The sequence below is a fragment of the Jaculus jaculus genome, chromosome 9 (assembly GCF_020740685.1).
Source record: "Jaculus jaculus isolate mJacJac1 chromosome 9, mJacJac1.mat.Y.cur, whole genome shotgun sequence".
In the NCBI taxonomy this organism is placed as follows: Eukaryota; Metazoa; Chordata; class Mammalia; order Rodentia; family Dipodidae; genus Jaculus; species Jaculus jaculus.
Window position 1 is genome coordinate 78,162,569 of NC_059110.1, and position 17,359 is coordinate 78,179,927.

At 43.1% G+C, this 17,359-nt stretch overlaps 1 protein-coding gene and 1 pseudogene across 2 annotated transcripts in view; one reads left to right on the forward strand and one right to left on the reverse strand.

Annotated features, from left to right (window-relative positions):
• The window catches only part of Ankfy1 (ankyrin repeat and FYVE domain containing 1), a 106,152-nt gene extending 91,672 nt beyond the window's left edge, over positions 1 to 14,480 (reverse strand). For both annotated transcript variants that reach the window (XM_045158288.1, XM_004672401.2), the window contains exon 1: positions 14,460 to 14,480. In XM_045158288.1, the coding sequence (XP_045014223.1) occupies positions 14,460 to 14,469 (10 nt within the window). In that variant the 5' untranslated portion in view covers positions 14,470 to 14,480. The remainder of the gene's footprint in view (positions 1 to 14,459) is intronic.
• LOC105945041 lies at positions 6,993 to 7,471 on the forward strand (annotated as a pseudogene).
• Positions 14,481 to 17,359: the final 2,879 nt, after the last annotated feature.

Genomic DNA, 17,359 nt, shown 5'->3' on the forward strand with positions numbered 1-17,359 from the left:
TCAACAAACTGGCATTGGCAATGACTTTCTGAGTATAACCCCAGTTTCTCTGAAAATAAAACCACTAATCAGCCGGGCCTGGTGGTACACAACTTTAATCTCAGCACTCAGGAGGCAGAGGTAGAAGGATCTCTGTGAGTTGAGGATCACCGTGACTACATAGTGAATTCCAGGTCAGCCCGGACTACAGTAAAACCCTACCCTGGGGAAAAAAGAAAAAAAAAAAAAGCACTAATAAACCAGTGGGACGTCATGAAAGGACACTGTAAATAGAGCAAAGAGGCAACCTACAGAATGGGAGAAAATCTTTGCCAGTTATACATCTGACAGAGGACCAATATCCAGGATCTACAAAGAACTCAGAAAACTAAATATTAAGAAATCAAACAACCCAATTAAAAACTGGGATATGGGCTGGAGAGATGGCTTAGCAGTTAAGGTACTTGCCTATAAAGCCTAAGGACCCAGGTTCAATTTTCTAGGTTCCATGTAAGCCAGATGCACAGGGTGGCACATGTGATTGGAGTTCATGTGTAGTGTCTAGAAGCCCTGATACACCCATTCTCACTCTCTCATTCTCTCTCTCTCTGTCTCAAATAAATAAATAAAAATAAATCTTAAAAAAAAAGTGGGAAGCCGGGCATGGTGGCGCACGCCTTTAATCCCAGCACTCGGGAGGCAGAGGTAGGAGGATCGCCAAGAGTTCAAGGCCATCCTGAGACTACATAGTGATTTCCAGGTGAGCCTGAGCCAGAGTGAGACCCTACCTCGAAAAACCAAAAAAAAAAAAAAAAAAAAAGGTGGGATATGGAACTAAATAGAGAGTTCTCAAAGGAAGAAATACAGATGGCATACAGACATCTAAAAAAAAAAGTTTTACATCCTTACCATCAGGGAAATGCAGAGATTGAGTAAAGGAAAGGTAGAGGGAGGGCTAATCAAAATCTAAGAGGACGCAAATAAATCATATGAAATCCTCCGGTTTCGGACCATGGAACACTCAGGAGCCATAGATTGTTGTTAGAAAATTTTCAGTGCCAGGGATGGGATGCCTTCCAGTGAGTTGTTGGCCAAGGAGGTCCCTGATACTCCCAAAACATTATAGACCATTGCTGAGGCCCTTGGTTTCCCACCAGGAATAGATGGTAAGACCCTATTGCTGAAGACACCACATACTTGGGCTACAAGGTCACTGAGAACTCCTGCTGGAACTGAGCTGATAACCTCCTCCATGTAGACCAGCTGACAGAAAGCTGGAAGAAGCCATTTTACATGCAGTTCAATGGGAGAAAGAGATATCACCAGTGAAGATACTCGACAGTGAACACTGCAAGCCTTATATTTGGCCAGCCAGGCCAAATGAGCCAATGGGTGCAATAGTGGCATGTCTGTCATGGGGGAAACCAACTGCCCTCTAATTGGACTGGCGGCCCTCTCCAAGGAAGGGAATACATCCCTGATACTGAAAACTTAAAACGGGGGTAGTCATGAGCCCTAGGGGTGTAACGTCTGCTGACGTCTGGCTAAAAGTATATACTATGCTCACCAAACTGCCCAGTAAGCACTTCTCTTAATATTCATACCCTTATATTAATGCTACTCTCACTTTGGATAGAGAATCTTCTCTTTTCAGATGGCAGTCACTTTGGGACGACTCAGAAGGTATCATAGTGCTGGAAAGAAGTGACTGGAGTACTGAGTAACATCTCGATCACACCTTCCAAGGCTCAGGGTCTAATGCGGAAGAGGTGGCAGAAAGAATGTAAGAGCCAAAGGAAGGGTAGGATTCCTTACAACGTGCTCCCTCCAGACATAAAATGGCCTGGATATCCATGACCTCATAGTGCCTGACACTACCTACACAATACCATCATAAGAGGAGGAAAAGACCATGACATCAAAATAAAAGAGAGACTGATTGAGATGGGGAGGGGATATGATGGAGAATGGAACTTCAAAGGGGAAAGTGGGGGAGGGGGGAGGGAGGGTATTACCATGGGATACTTTTTATAATCATGGAAAATGTTAATAAAAATTGAGAAAAAAAAGCTACTTTGAGATTCCATTTCACTTCTGTCATCACTTCTGTTCTGGCTATCATCAAGAAAACAAGTGGTACCACCAGCGAAGATATTCAACAGAGGACATTGCAAGCCTTATAATTGGCCAGCCAGGCCAAATGAGCCAATGGGTCCAATAGTGGCACGTCTATCATGGTAGAAAACAACTGCCCTCCAGTTGCACTGGAGGCCCGCTCCATGGGAGGGAATACATCCCTGATACTGAAAACTTAAAACAGGGGTAGTCATGAGCCCTAGGGGTGTAACATCTGCTGATGTCTGGATAAATGTATATACTATGCTTATTAAACTGCCCAGTAAGCACTTCTCTTAATATTTATACCCTTATATTAATGCTACTCTCACTTTGGGTACAGAATCTTCTCTTTTCAGAAGGCAGTGACCTTGGAACAACTCAGACAGTATCATAGTGCTGGAAAGAAGTGACTGGAGTACTGAGTAACATTTCAATCACACCTTCCAAGGCTCAGGGTCCATTGCAGAAGAAGTGGCAGAAAGAATGTAAGAACCAAAGGAAGGGTAGGACTGCTAACAATGCAATCTTCCAGACACAAAATCGCCTGGATATCAATGATCTCACAGTGCCTAGTATTACCTACACAAGACCCTCATAATAGGAGGAAAAGATGACAACAAAATAAAAAAGACTGATTGAGAGGGGGAGGAGAGGTGATGGTGAGTGGAGTTGTGAAGGGGAAAGTGAGGAGGATAGGATTACCATTGTTTATTGTCCATAAATATGGAAGTTATCAATAATAAAAAGGATATAAAAAATTAAATCATAGCCGGATGTGGTGGCACTTGCCTTTAATGCCAGCACTTGGGAGGCAGAGGTAGAAGGACCCCATAAGTTTGAGGCCACCCTGATACTACCTAGTGAATTCAAAGTCAGCCTGGGCTGACCTCAAAAGAAAAAAAAAAGGACTGTTTCAAAGCACAGTTGAAACACTACCTCCTGAAACAAAGATAATACTTCTCACCACTTTTCTAGAAAACTCTCTTCCTCCTCCAAGTGTGAAATTTCAAAATTACTCCTAAGCACTTTTCACCTTACAATGCAGCTTCTCATCATGCTTTGTTCTTTTTTTTTTTGGGGGGGGGGGAGCATGTGTGAGTAGTATATATGTATGTACACATGTTCATGTGTGTGAGCACAAATGTGTGTGTTCATATGGAGGCTAGAGGACAACCCTGGATATCATTCCTCAAGTACACTGTCCACATCTTTTTGAGACAGTGGCTCTCATTGACCTGGAGTTCACAATTAGGCTAAAGTAGCTGGCCAAGTGAGCTTCAGGGATTCCTATCTCTGCCTCTAATGCTGGGGGATGATGAGCTCATATCACCACACTCAGCACTTACTTGGGTGTTGGGATGAATCAGATCCTCATGCTTACAAGGAAAGCACTTTATGGACTGAGCTACCTCCCAGCCCTCATACATGTTTTTGTTTTGTTTTGTTATTGTTGTTTTTACCTCCTAGACTCCAGAGTTCCCTGTGATGAGGCATTAGGTCTATTCCAACTATAGACTACTGCCTCAAATCTCTGTTCATCTCATTCTCTCCCTACACTATCTTACTAGGTAGAGCTAATAAATAGCACAGTGGACCCACCATCTTAATCAGATGTAATCAGTCCGGAGACAGCAATTTCTTTTCTTTTTTGGGGGGAAGGAGTGGGGAGGGGTTGAGGTAGGGCCTCAATGTAGCCCAGGTTGACCTGGAACTCACCATGTGAGTGGACACACCAGGGCCTTCAGCTGCTGTAAATGAACTTCAGACACATGCGCCACCTTGTGCATCTGGCTTACATGGGTCCTGGAGAATCAAACTGTGGTCCTCTGGCTTCACAGGCAAATGCCTTAACTGCCAAGCCATATCTCCAGTCCCAATTTGTAATTTTGACTGACCCATCAGTTATGATATATCTTAGATCATTTTGCCCCTAACTAAGCCCTGCATACCTCAGCACAATTTTAGTAGCTCTAATCAAGAACATCTACAGTCACCAGTGAATAGAAAATCTTTGTTTCTTTTTACTTTATTTTTGAAGATGTATTTTTATTTTATTTATTTACTAGAGACACACACAGAGAGAGAGAGAGAATAGGCACGCCAGGATCTCTAGCCACTGCAAACAAACTCCAGATTCATGTATCACCTTGTGCATCTGGCTTATGTGGGACCTTGAACCTGGATCCTTGGCCTTCGCAAGGAAGTGTCTTAACCACTAAGCCATCTCTCCAGCCCAAATCTTTGTTTCTTTATGAAAAAAAAAAAAAGAAGAAGAAGAAAATGAAAAATCACTAAGGATTCATCAGTAGTCAGGAGATGAGCTGGGTCACTTGAGTTACAAATAAAAACACAACAAAAATCCCCGAAAGTAAAACTAATAGGTATACAGTATAACTGGTGACACAGTAAAAGAAAGGTAAGGTAGAGAAAAGATGAAATAGTATAGAAGAGATAATGTTTGAGAGATCTGAAGATGATATGGAATTATCAGTGGCCTGAGACATTTGTTGAATGAGTAAAACCATAAACTTCCAACCTGCAAAGAGCATAGTTTCTTCTCTCCCATTTCTCCCAGCCTATGCTAATTAAACATTTTCTGGAACAGCACTATCCACAAGCTCCTTCTGCCACAATGCAAGTGTTCCACTGATGTGCACCATCCAGGGAGGGAACCACTAGTCACATGGCTGCTGAATATTTGAAATGGGACTACTGTAACCAGGAACTAAATGGTTAATATTTTTAATTTTTATTTATTTGAAAGCAACGGACACACAGAGAAAAAGAGGCAGAGAGAGAGAGAGAGAGAGAGAGAGAGAGAAAGAATGGGTGCGCCTGGGCCTCCAGCCACTGCAAACAAACTCCAGATGTGTGCGCCCCCTTGTGCATCTGGTAACATGGGTCCTGGGGAATCCAGCCTCAAACCGGGGTCCTTAGGCTTCACAGGCAAGCACTTAACCGCTAAGCCATCTCTCCAGCCCAATATTTTTTTAATATTTTATTTTTATTTATTTGACAAAGAAAGAGGGAGGGAGAGAGAAAATGGGTGCACCAGGGCCTCCAGCCACTGCAAATGAACTCTAAATACGTGCACCCCCTTGTGCATCTAGCTAAAGTGGGTCCTGCGGAATCAAACCTGGGTCCTTTGGCTTTGCAGGTAAATGCCTTAACTGCTAAGTCATCCCTCCAGCCCAATATTATTTAATTCTAAAGTCAAGTAGCCATATCTAGCTAGTGGCTACTGTATTAACCAGTGAATGGCAGAATTAGGAATATCTTTATCTTATGATTGGAATTGTTGTCCCAAGTATTTCCCTAACAAAATTTCATTAACTTAATAAAAGTCTATGATCAATTTTCTTTTTTCTTTTTCTTTTCTTTGTTTTTGTTGCTTTTTTTTTTTTTTTTTTTTTTCCTTTTTTGAGGTAGGGTCTTGCTCTATCCCAGGCTGACCTGTAATTCACTATATAGTCTCAGACTGGCCTCAAACTCACAGCAATCCTACTACCTCTTTGGCTTAGACTGAAGGCATGCGCAACCATACCCAGCTAGGATTAATTTCCTATTTCACAGGCTGGAGAGATGGCTTAGCCATTAAGGCACTTACCTGTGAAGCCTAAGGACCCATGTTCAAATCTCCAGGTCACACATAAGCTAGATGTATAAGGTGATGAAAGCACTCAAGGTGGGACATGTGTTTGGAATTCAATTGCAGTAGCTGCAGGACCTGGTGTACCAATTTTCGCTGTGTCTGTCTGTCTGTCTGTCTGTCTGTCTCTCTCTCTCTCTCTCATAAAAAGTTTGTTTTTTCTATTTCACAAGCTATTTACATTTTTTTTGTTGTTTACTTTTATTTATTTATTTGAGAGTGACAGAGAGAGAGAGAGAAAAAGAGGCAGAGAGAGAGAGAGAGAGAGAGAGAGAGAGAGAGAGGAGAGTGGGCACGCCAAGGCTTCTAGCCACTGCAAATGAATTCCAGATGCGTGCGCCCCCTTGTGCATCTGGCTAATGTGGGTCCTGGGGAATTGAGCCTTGAACCAGGGTCCTAGGCTTCACAGGCAAGCGCTTAACCGCTAAGCCATCTCTTTAGCCCTATTTACATTTTTTTAATTTCACCTTTTTTTCTTTTCAGTTTTTACTTTTATTTTACTGAGGAAAGGAAGCAGAGGAGACTAAGAAGGACTGAAGCCCAGGGTCAAACAGGAGGCACAGTGGTGTTTATTAAGTACTAATTCTTTTTGATATCACAGTTTACCTGTGGGACAAAAATTGTACTCAGGATAAGAAAAGAAAGACAGAGAGAAGTTAAATGATTTGTCCATCATCACAGAAGTCTGAGTTTATGAACTCTGCTGGGGATTAGACCCAAGGGCTCACATGCTAGGCAAACTCTCTATTACTGACTTAAAAGCATAACACTTTATTTGCTAAGACTAAAATGAGATAAAAACTCCCAATGTGTGTGTCATGCCTTTAGGCAGGAAAATCATGAGTTCAAGACATGGACTGTATAGTGAGACACCAAATATTGGGGATTGATTAGGGAGCTCGTAGCTGACTAATAATTTTCACCTTATTAAAAAGCTGAACCCATTTGAGGCCAGCCTGAGACTACATAGTGAATTCCAGGTCAGTCTGGGCTGGACTGAGACCCTACCTCAAAAAACCAAAAATAAAAAAGCCGGGCGTGGTGGCGCACGCCTTTAATCCCAGCACTCGGGAGGCAGAGGTAGGAGGATCGCCATGAGTTCGAGGCCACCCTGAGACTCCATAGTGAATTCCAGGTCAGCCTGAGCTACAGTGAGACCCTACCTCGAAAAGCCAAAAACAAACAAAAAAAAAACCCAAAAATAAATAAATAAAATTTAAAAAGCTGAACGTCCCTCTCCCCAAAGATGGCTGAGGTAGGATACAAGTCGGTGTTATTTGTGTGTCTGAGTAACATTTGCCAGTGTGGAAGCAGTTTTCAGAAAGCTAGTAACTGATACAAAAGTTTCAAATAATTGGAGGATAGACAGTATGGCTACATCCATCTATGAAGTAGGGAACCTCTCTGACTATCACCAGCACAGCTGCATGAGGAAACATAGCATCCCCATGAATCACATTGCCCAGCAGGTTACCAAAGAAGACATTGCTACATTTGGTTATAAATCCTGTATAGATCAAAGTAATCTGAGAGATATGAATAGAAAAAGTAATCAAGTTAAAAACTACAAAGCTAAAATTGAGCTACTTGGGAGCTATGGTCCACAGAAACAAATCATTAAAGATCCCTATTATAGCAACGACTCAGACTTTAAGCTGGTGTGCCAGCAGTGCCTCAGATGCTGCCAGGCCTTCCTGGAGAAGACCTCCTAGCTGAATCTTTCCTCAGCAGCTAGCAACTCGCCCACTAGTCCTGTGCCCAAAGGATGGTGGTGTTCCTATAAGCCCAGAGCCCCATATGTCTCTTCAGCTGACTTACTGTTTATCTTAAAAATAATTGTAGGTAGAAATTAGTTGTATTTGCAGAAGAATAAAAATGTTTGAGTCAGTCTGAGGTACAACATTCTTAGACTAGTTGAACCTCTCTCTCACTTTCTCTCTCACTTTCTCTAATTACAAAATAATAAAACTAGCTGGGCGTGGTGGCGCATGCCTTTAATCCCAGCACTTGGGAGGCAGAGTAGGAGGATCGCCATGGGTTCTAGGCCACCCTGAGACTCCATAGTTAATTCCAGGTCAGCCTGGACCAGAGTGAGACCATACCTTGAAAAAAAAAAAAAAAAAAAGTAAAACTAGCAAGTATGGAACACAATAAAGTATGAATGGCCTGCAGGCCCAGGCCAGCCTCTGAGCCCAGCAAGACCTGGGTAGTCTAGTCTACTAAAGTGGGGACATGGCCTGCCCAAACAGTGCCCTCTGCTTGCCTTATACCTCTCGACCTGGGGGCTCTTAACAGTCAGTCATAGCAGCCCCATTTATAGCAGCCATAAGCTTAACATTAGAAGAATTTTAGCCCAGACACTCAGGGTCCACACTTGTATATTCAAAAGACAGGGGAGTTTGGGTGTGGCAGGGCATGCCTATAATTCCAGCACTGGGGAGGGTGAGGCAGGAGGATCATGAGCTACAGGCCAGCCTGTATTACAGTGAGAACCAGTCTCAAAAAGAAAAGGAGAGCCAGGCATGGTGGTGCACGCCTTTAATCCCAGGTCATCCTGGACCAGAGCAACACCCTACCTCAAAAAAAAAAAAAAAAAAAAAACAAACAAACAAACAAAAAAAAATGAAAGGAGTCACAGATGTAGAATTAGAGCCGGGCATGGTGGCACATTATTGTAGCAACCAGGTAGAAACTCCATTTACTACCCAGCTGCAAATTTCCCCACCACTGAGGGTCTTGCCTCTGTCCCTACCGCTGGTGGCCTGGGAACCATATGCTTTTCTGAGGAAAATGAGGGGTGCTCTAAGGGGCCACACTCTGAGACTATGTAGTGAATTTCAGGTCAGCCTGAGCTAGAGTGAGACTCTGCCTCAGGAAAAATAAAAAAAATGAATTAGTGTTTATTACTCGTAATTTACCACTCTTAATTTCCTCAGCTTACTTGTTTCCATCTTATCCAACTTTGCTGTAAAAATGTAATGACTTCCAGAAAGGACAGCTATGGTTTATCTATGGTCAGGAAGACATGTGTATTATATGCACATTAACACAAATGTCATAAGTTGGCTTAGGTGTGAAAAAAGTAGTATAAAAAGTAAGGAAAAGTCCCATTATGTTAAAGTGCTTAAACACTGATGACATTCTTAAGTATCCTTTCATCAGCTAAAAAGCTGCAGACAGGCATAGGTTAACTCCAGGGCATTTGTCAGAGTTGACCTCAAATTCATGTGGATATATGTCAAGGAAGACTGCTTTTTTTTTTCTTTTTTTGGTTTTTCAAGGTAGGGTTTCACCCTAGCCCAGGCTGACCTGAAATTCACTATGGAGTCTCAGGTTGACCTCAAACTCATGGCAATCCGCCTAACTCTGTCTCCCGAGTGCTGGGATTAAAGGCATATGCCACCATGACTGGCACTTTTTTTTTTTAAGTTTTTTTGAGGTAGGGTTTCACTCCTGCCCAGGCTTAAGATTGCTTTTTAAATAAACTGGGAGTTATAAATATAAATTTAAAAAAAAAACACCAAGCATGGCAGCGCACACCTTTAACCCCAGCACTAGGGAGGCAGAAGTAGGATTACCATGAGTTCAAGGCCATCTTGAGACTATATAGTGAAATCCAGGTCAGCCTAAACTAGAGAGACACCTTACCTCAAAACAAACAAACAAAAGCTGGACCCACCAACTTGCTCTACAAGAAATTTAGGATGTGTCCAGGTAACTTCCTTGTTTTATAGTTTTAGGGATTAAACTCAGGATCTAGAATATGTTAAACACATGCTCAGGCACTGAGTTTTGCCCTCAATCCACAAGCAACTTTCTGGGTGAAGGTTAGGTGATGCTCAACAAAATCATACATGCCTGCAACCCCCCACATAGCATGAGTCTAAGTCAGGTGACACAGCAGTGAAAAAAAAAAAACAGGAAAAGTTCCTGCCCTAATAGGGTTTACATTCCACTGACAAAACTTTCTAATAGAATGGCAACTGAACAAAAAATAAAAATGTGGGCTGGGCATGGTGGTGCATGCCTTTAATCCCAGCACTTGGGAGGCAGAGGTAGGAGGATCACTATGAGTTCGAGGCCACCCTGAGACTACATAGTAAATTCCAGGTCAGCCTGGGCTAGAGTGAGACCCTACCTCGAAAAACCAAAAACTAAGAATAAAAACAGATCAGCCACGTGGACAAATGAAGCAAGATATTCTAGGCAAAGGGAACTATAGGGATAAAAACAGAGGTAAGCATGAAGAATGTACAAAAGGCCAGTTCAAGTGATTGGGCACAACAAATGAGACATAGGAAATGAGTTTTACTGTCAAATCCTATGGGGACTTCAAGGTCATTGGAAGGCTTTAGAATATACTTTTTTGGGGGGATGCAGGCGGGTTTCTTGGTACTATCAGGGTGACCTTGAACTCACAGGGATTCTCTTACCTCTTCCTCCCCAGTGCTGGGAATAAAGCCTTAGAATATGCTTTTAAACCAGGCGTGGTGGCACACACCTTTAATGTCAGCATTCAGGAGGCAGAGGTAGAAAGATCACCATGAGTTCAAGGGCAGCCTGAGACTGAGACTATACATAGTGAATTCCAGGTCAGCCTGGGCTTGAGAGAAACCCTACTTTGAAAAACCAAAGGAAAAAAAAAAAAAAAAAAACAAAAAACATTTGCCTGCAAAGCCAAAGGACCCAGGTTCGATTCCCCAGGACCCCCAGAAGCCAGATGCACAAGGTGGTGCATGTGTCTGGAGTTCATTTGCAGTGGCTAAAGGCCCTGGCACACCTATTCTGTCTCTCAATCTCCCTCGACCTCTCTCTCTCAAATAAATAAATATATATATACATAATTTCTAAGACCATGAAAGATGGACATGGTGGTTTTTCGCCATTAATCCCAGAACCTGGGAGGCAGAGGTAGGAGGGATGCAGTTTGTTCAGGCTACCCTTATAGTGTGTTATATAGGTTATAGTATGTTCCAGGTCAGCCTAGACTAGAGTCAGACCCTGCTTTAAAAAACAACCAAAGGTCTGGAGGAGATGGCTTAGCAGTTAAGGCACTTGCCTGCAAAGCCTAAGGAACCAGGTTTGATTCCCCAGAACTCACGTGAAGCCAGTTGCTCAAGGTGACACATGCATCTGGAGTTCATTTGCAGTAGCTGGAGGCCCTGGCACACCTATTTTCTCTGTCTCAAACCATAATTAAAATTTTTTAATCATGGCAGCAGGGCATGGTGGTACATGCATTTCACCCCAGCACTCAAGAAGCAGAGGTAGGAGGATCGCTCTGAGGTAGACGCTACCATGAAACTACATAGTGAATTACATGTCAGCTTAGACTAAAAAGGGACCCTACCTTGAACAAACAAAAACTAAAAATCATGAAGAATCAAGGGAAACTGAACAGAGGGGGTAGGGGTGCTGAGAATAAGAGATAACTGTATTTAATTTTTTTTTAGTTTGCTTGTTTAAGAAAGGCTCTCATGTAACCCTCCCTAGCTGGCCTCCTGAACTCTTTAACTCTCTTGCCTGTGCCTTCTTAGTACTGAGATTCCAGGTGTGTGTCATCATGCCAGGTTACTGCATATGTAGATAATATCTGTTTTGTTTTAAAATGAACACTGGAGGGGGGCGCTGGAGAGATGGCTTAGCGGTTAAGGCACTTGCCTGCAAAGCCTAAGGATCCAGGTTCAATTCTCCAGGTCCCACATAAGCCAGATGCACAAGGAGGCACATGCATGTGGAGTTCATTTGCAGTGGTTAGAAGCCCTGACACACCCATTCTCACTCTCTCTCTCACTCTGTCTCTAATAAGTAAAAATAAATTTTAAAAATAAAATGAACACTAGGGCTAGAGAGATGGCTTAGAGGTTAAGGCATTTGCCTGCAAAGCCAAAGGATCATGACTCTCCAGAACCCACATAAGCCAGATGCACAAGGGGGCACATGTCTGGAGTTCGTTTGCAGTGGCTGGAGGCCCTGGTATGTCCATTCTCTCACTCTCTCTCTGTCTCTGCCTCTTTCTTTCCCTCAAATAAATAAATTAATTAAATATATTAAAAAATAATAAAATAAAATAAAATAAAATAAAATAAAATAAAATGAGCACTAGAAAACTAAATATAGGCTATGGGGAAGCAAAGCCAAGGGGGAAAAAAAAGTAAAAGCAGGAAGATCATGTAGAAAGCTTTTGAAATATTTCCTTTGAGTTTGGAAGGAGGCACAGATTAGGACAACCACAAAGATGTTCAGGGTAGAAACAAATCAATTTTAGGACCGATGTGAGCTAAGTATCTGCATTTAGCCAAATGAAAAACCACAAATGGAAAGGTTTATTTTCTTTTCTAAAAGAATATATTTTATTTATGAGAGGGAGAGAGAATGAGCATGCCAGGGCCTCTAACCACTTCAAATAAGCTGCAGACACATGTATGACCTTTGTGCATCTGCCTTACATGGGTTCTGGGAAACCTAACCTGTATTCTTAGGCTTTGCAAGCAAATGCCTTAACCACAGAGCCATTTCGCCAGCCCAAGAAAGGTTTATTTTCTAACAAATCACAAAAGTTGCTATTTAAAAGTTGCTATATACCTGGTTTCTCAATGTCCTGTTTACTATTCCAAGACACTAATTCCCAAACACTCACACCACTAACTAACCAAGGAAAATTAATAGTGTTCCAGCTCACAAAATTTTGCTATTAGTGTTTATGAATATTTCAGAAGAGCCTACTCTGAAAATCCTAATTAAAGTACAAGTGACATTAAATAAGTAACAGGCTACAAGTCATTTTCAACTAATGTCACTTTCTTTGCACAGCACGTGTCTTCCATTTAATGAGCTGACTTGACTAGCTCAGAATGCCTTCCTCAACTTTTCCTAGTCAAACTTTGTAACATTGTTTCTTTTGTGGGGAAATTTTGTTTTGTTTTGTTTTGTTTTTTTGTTTTCTGAGGTAGGGTCTCACTATATCCCAGGCTGACCTGGAATTCACTATTTAGTCTCAGGGTGGCTTCCAACTCTTGGCAATCCTACCTCTTCCTCCCGAGTGCTGGATTAAAGGCCACCAAGCCCAGTGAAACTTTTTATTATATGTTCCATCTCTTTGCTTGTAGTGGGTCAAAATAATTGATGCCATCCACTTTTAATTTGGGGAGGTTATATGTGTTTAGAAATTTGTCTATTCCTTCTAGATTTTCCAGATTTTTGGAGTATAAATTTTCAAAGTATTTACTAATGGTATTTTGGATTTTATTGGGGTCTGTTGTAGCATCATTTCCAAACAACTTTAACTGAGACTTAAAACAGGGAAATTGGGTTGAAAAAAGGTAAAACTGTTCAGAGCCTATGATTATTATCTCCCCACCACTCCAACCTCCCCAAGAATTAATCCTGAAAGATATTTTGTTAAGGTGTACATTCCACTAGCCAAATGTTTCAAGGCAATCCTAACAAATTACTCATAATTTCATAATGCTTTCCTGAAACTTCCTACCCCACTCACTGCTGTGTGATAAGCTCCATTTCACTGGCTGCCACTGTAAGCAACATTCTGTGATTTACCCAAAACCTAAGTTTTGGTGTATTTGCATAGTTTTTCCTAGGCCTGACCCTCCTGTCTCCATCGCTGCAGCACTAGGATTACAAGTGTGTACCACTGTACCTTGCTCTTTCATTTTTTTTACTTCTCCTGCCTACAGAAAGTATTCACCTTTAGTTCCACCTCCAAAAGGGTTTAACGGGGTAGAAAAACAAAAATAAATGAGTAGATACAGCAGCTATAAATCTGACCTTAATTCCGTTATCCATAAAGGGAAAGCACCACTTTTGACAGGCCTCACACAAGGTTTTTCTTAAACCTAACCCAAATCACAAAAGCCTACAAATCATTCTAATCTCAGAACTAAGAATTAAAGGGTTTAGTCAAAGTTTGGTTCAGAACCCAACAGGACAGGTCTGGTCCAAGCAACCTGAAGTCATTCAATAAAGGTTAAGTCAAACAATATTTTTCTCCATCAACGGGATGCACAGATGCACACAGGCCAGGTCCAATAGTAGCACTGTATGATAACTAAGGACTCCAAGATAGAAACACCAGAATGTCTACCTGTAGTATCATAAAGACTGCACCAGAAAAGTAGCTAAGGACTGAACTGGGAGGCAAGCACGCCTTTTGCAAGCAAAGTGGCATGGTCCCAATCCCTTACCAAGAAAAGTGTCCCCATTGAAAGCCTGGGTGGGGAAAGAATCCCCGCCGACCAGTACAGCGCGCGCCCATTTGGCGTGTTGGCCTGGGTTTCCCCAAGGCCTCGCCGGGGAAGAATCCCCAAGTTCTATCACGGGCGACCGATGCTCTCCTTCCGGATGCGGGACCTGCCATGACAGCAGTTTCGATTTCCTAAGAGGACCACTTTCCCCGCCGCCCTGACCTGCCTGCGGAGCCTGGCGTCAGGGCTCAATCCCCGTTCCGGACCTCCCAGGCCCGGGTCAGCAGCTCGCCAGGGTCCCGCGGGACCATAGGGCGGAGGGGCGTTGCCATAGGAACAGCACTCAAGACCCCGGCCCTCCGATACCAGCAGAGGCTGGAAAGGAAGGCTCGCGAGACCCCTAGTGCCCTAGAAGACCACACCCGGCCATACCCTCCCCAGGCTGCTCCTACCGGACAGTAGCGCCCCCACAGAATCGCGCCTTCCCGCGCAACCCCACGAAAAAAACCTACCTTCCGCCATGTCGGGCCGGCCCTGCCTATAGCCTCGCGAGAAACACGCCCGAAACGAAGTTCCAAATCTCGCGAGAGTCTGTGGGAGGCAAAGCGAAAGTAGTCGGCGGCCGGAAAGCAGGTGAAAATGGAGCGAGAAGCTGAATATAGGCACTTTTGAGGCCAGCTGGTTTCGTTCTTGTTCCACATCGTTGGCAGAATACGGAGAGTGTCGCCTGCTCTGGAGGACCTTGCCTGCCTGTGGGAAACGAGAGGGGTTGGTCCATAGGGTGGTTTGTAACGATGTGAGACGTTGGCAAAAACAATTTGAATGATAGCATTTGTCCAGGACTTTTATTGCGAAAAAAATAAATTGAGACCACAGTTGAGGTTGTCAATCATGCCATGAAAATTGATTAATGGCTGATGGATGCCAGGTCATGAAAACTACAGTACTCTATGTATTAACTACAGAGCAGTGCAGTCTAGTATAAGCAAGGTTGTGAGATCCCTGGGGTCAAAGTGGCATAGTGTTTCTAAGTCAAATAGCACTACATCATAAATCCCAAGACAAGACCAGAGAATAGAAATGAAAAGCCAAAGAAATTGGATGTTGGAGATTTAGAAAAGGAAAACCATAAACCAGGAGGTAAAAATCACTGGTGAATGTGAAGAAATAAAGGAATTTAGACCATGGAAACATTAGAGTCACGTGTTTTTAGAAAGGGGCTGGAGTTATTGCTCAGTGGTTAAAGGGGCTTGATTTTCCAGTGACCACGTTAACTAAAGGCAGATGCACAGAGATGCATGTGTCAGGAGCTTGTGGCTCTGGTGTCTCCTCCCTTCTGTTTCAAATTTAAAATATTTTTTTTAATTGAGGCAGGGGGCTGGAGGGATGGCTTAGCGGTTAAGGCATTTGCCTGCAAACCCAAAGGACCCAGGTTCGATTCCCCAGGACCCACGTTAGCCAGATGCACAAGGGGGCGCACGTGTCTCGAGTTCCTTTGCAGTGCAGTGTCTGGAGGCCCTGGTGTATACCCATTCTCCCTCTCTCTCTCTCCCTCTCTCTCTCTTTCTCCCCCTCTTTCTCTGTCAAATAAATAAAAATATTTTTTAAAAATTGGGGCAGGAGAGATGATTTAGAGTAAGATGCTTGCCTGTGAAGCCTAGGGACCCAGGTTCTATTTCCCAATACCTACGTAAGGCAGATGCACAAGGTGGTGCATGCGCCTATAGTTCGTTTTTTTAAAAAAATATTTGAGGAGCCAGTCGTGGGGGGCACATGCTTTTAATCCCAGCACTTGGAAGGAAGAGGTAGGAGAATCATTTTGAAAACAAACAAAAAAAAAAAAAAAAAAAAAACACTTTTTTTGAGGAAAAGAGGTGACTGGCTTGGAGATGGAAGAGGCTCTGAAATGTGAGAGAACAAACAACTGTGCTGAGGAAATGATGTTCCAGTTGTGGCAGACTACAAGAGTGAAGAGAGCATGGGCAAGGAGGTGCTGAGTTAAGACTTCAGACTTTGTGGGGGTTGTTTGTTTGTTTTGAGGTAGAGGTAGCCCAGGCTGATGTAGATTTTACTATGTAGTCTCAGGCTGGCCTCAAACTCACATTGATCCTACCTCTACCTCCTGAGTGCTGGGATTAAAGGCAAGTGCCACCATGCCCGACAAAACTTTGTAGTTTTAAGGCGGCTGTAGGCAAAGAAGGGACGGGAGTACTTGCCAGTCTCAACGGAAGTGCCAGAGCTCAAAGCTTCTATGTTAAAACTGGCTTATAGATAGACCAAATAGTGAGTGAGCCTTTGGGGCTTGCTGGTGGCCAGGAAAGCCAACCTCCTCTGGCACAAGCAGCCATATCTGTCTAGTCCAAAGTATATCTTAAGTTCATAAATAAAAATACAAAGTGGTGAAGGGGGGGAGATGGCTTAGCAGTTATGGCACTTGCCTGAAAAGCCAAAGGACCCCTGCTCGAAACCCCAGAATACACATAAGCCAGATGTTTAAAAAATGCGAAGTGCTATCATAGTGGGTATCTATTTTGTGTAAGATGCTTATAGTCCACTCAATTGCAATGTTTGATGTGAGCCAGGCATGGTGGCTCACACCTTCAATCCCAGCACCCAGGAGGCAGAAGTAAGGGGATCACTGAATTCGAAGCCAGCCTGGGGCTAGAGTGAGTTCCAGGTCAGCCAAGCTAGAGTGACACCATACCTTCAAAACAAACAAACAAACAAAAAAAAAAAAGCAGGGCTGGAGAGATTGCTCAGTGGTTAAAGGCACTTCCTTGTAAAGTGTTATGGTCCTGGTTCAATTCCCCAGGACCTACATAAAGCCAGATGCACCAAGTGGTACACACATCTGGAGTTCCTTTGCAGTGGTAGGAGCCCCTTATGCACAAATTGTATTTCTGCTTTTTAAAAACTCCTCTTAGGGCTGGAGAGATGGCTTAGCAGTTAAGGGAGGCAGAGATAGAAGGATCGTGAGACACAGTGAATTCCAGGTCAGATGGTCAGCCTCAGCTAGACCTAACCTTGAAAAAATATCTCCTAGAAATAAAATGGCCTGGATATCCATGACCTCATAGTGCCTCACACTACCTACACAAGACCATCATAAGGAGAAAAAGACCATGACATCAAAATAAAAGAGGGACTGATTGAGATGGGGAGGGGATATGATGGAGAATGGAATTTCAAATGGGAAATTGGGGGGGGGTATATTACCATGGGATACTTTTTATAATCATGGAAAATGTTAATAAAGATTGAGAAAAATAAAGAAAAAATATCTCCTGACCTGGGCGTGGTGGAGCACGCCTTTAATCCCAGTACTCGGGAGGCAAAGGTAGGAGGATTACCGTGAGTTCGAGGCCACCCTGAGACTGCATAGTAAATTCCAGGTCAGCCTGGGCTAGAGTGA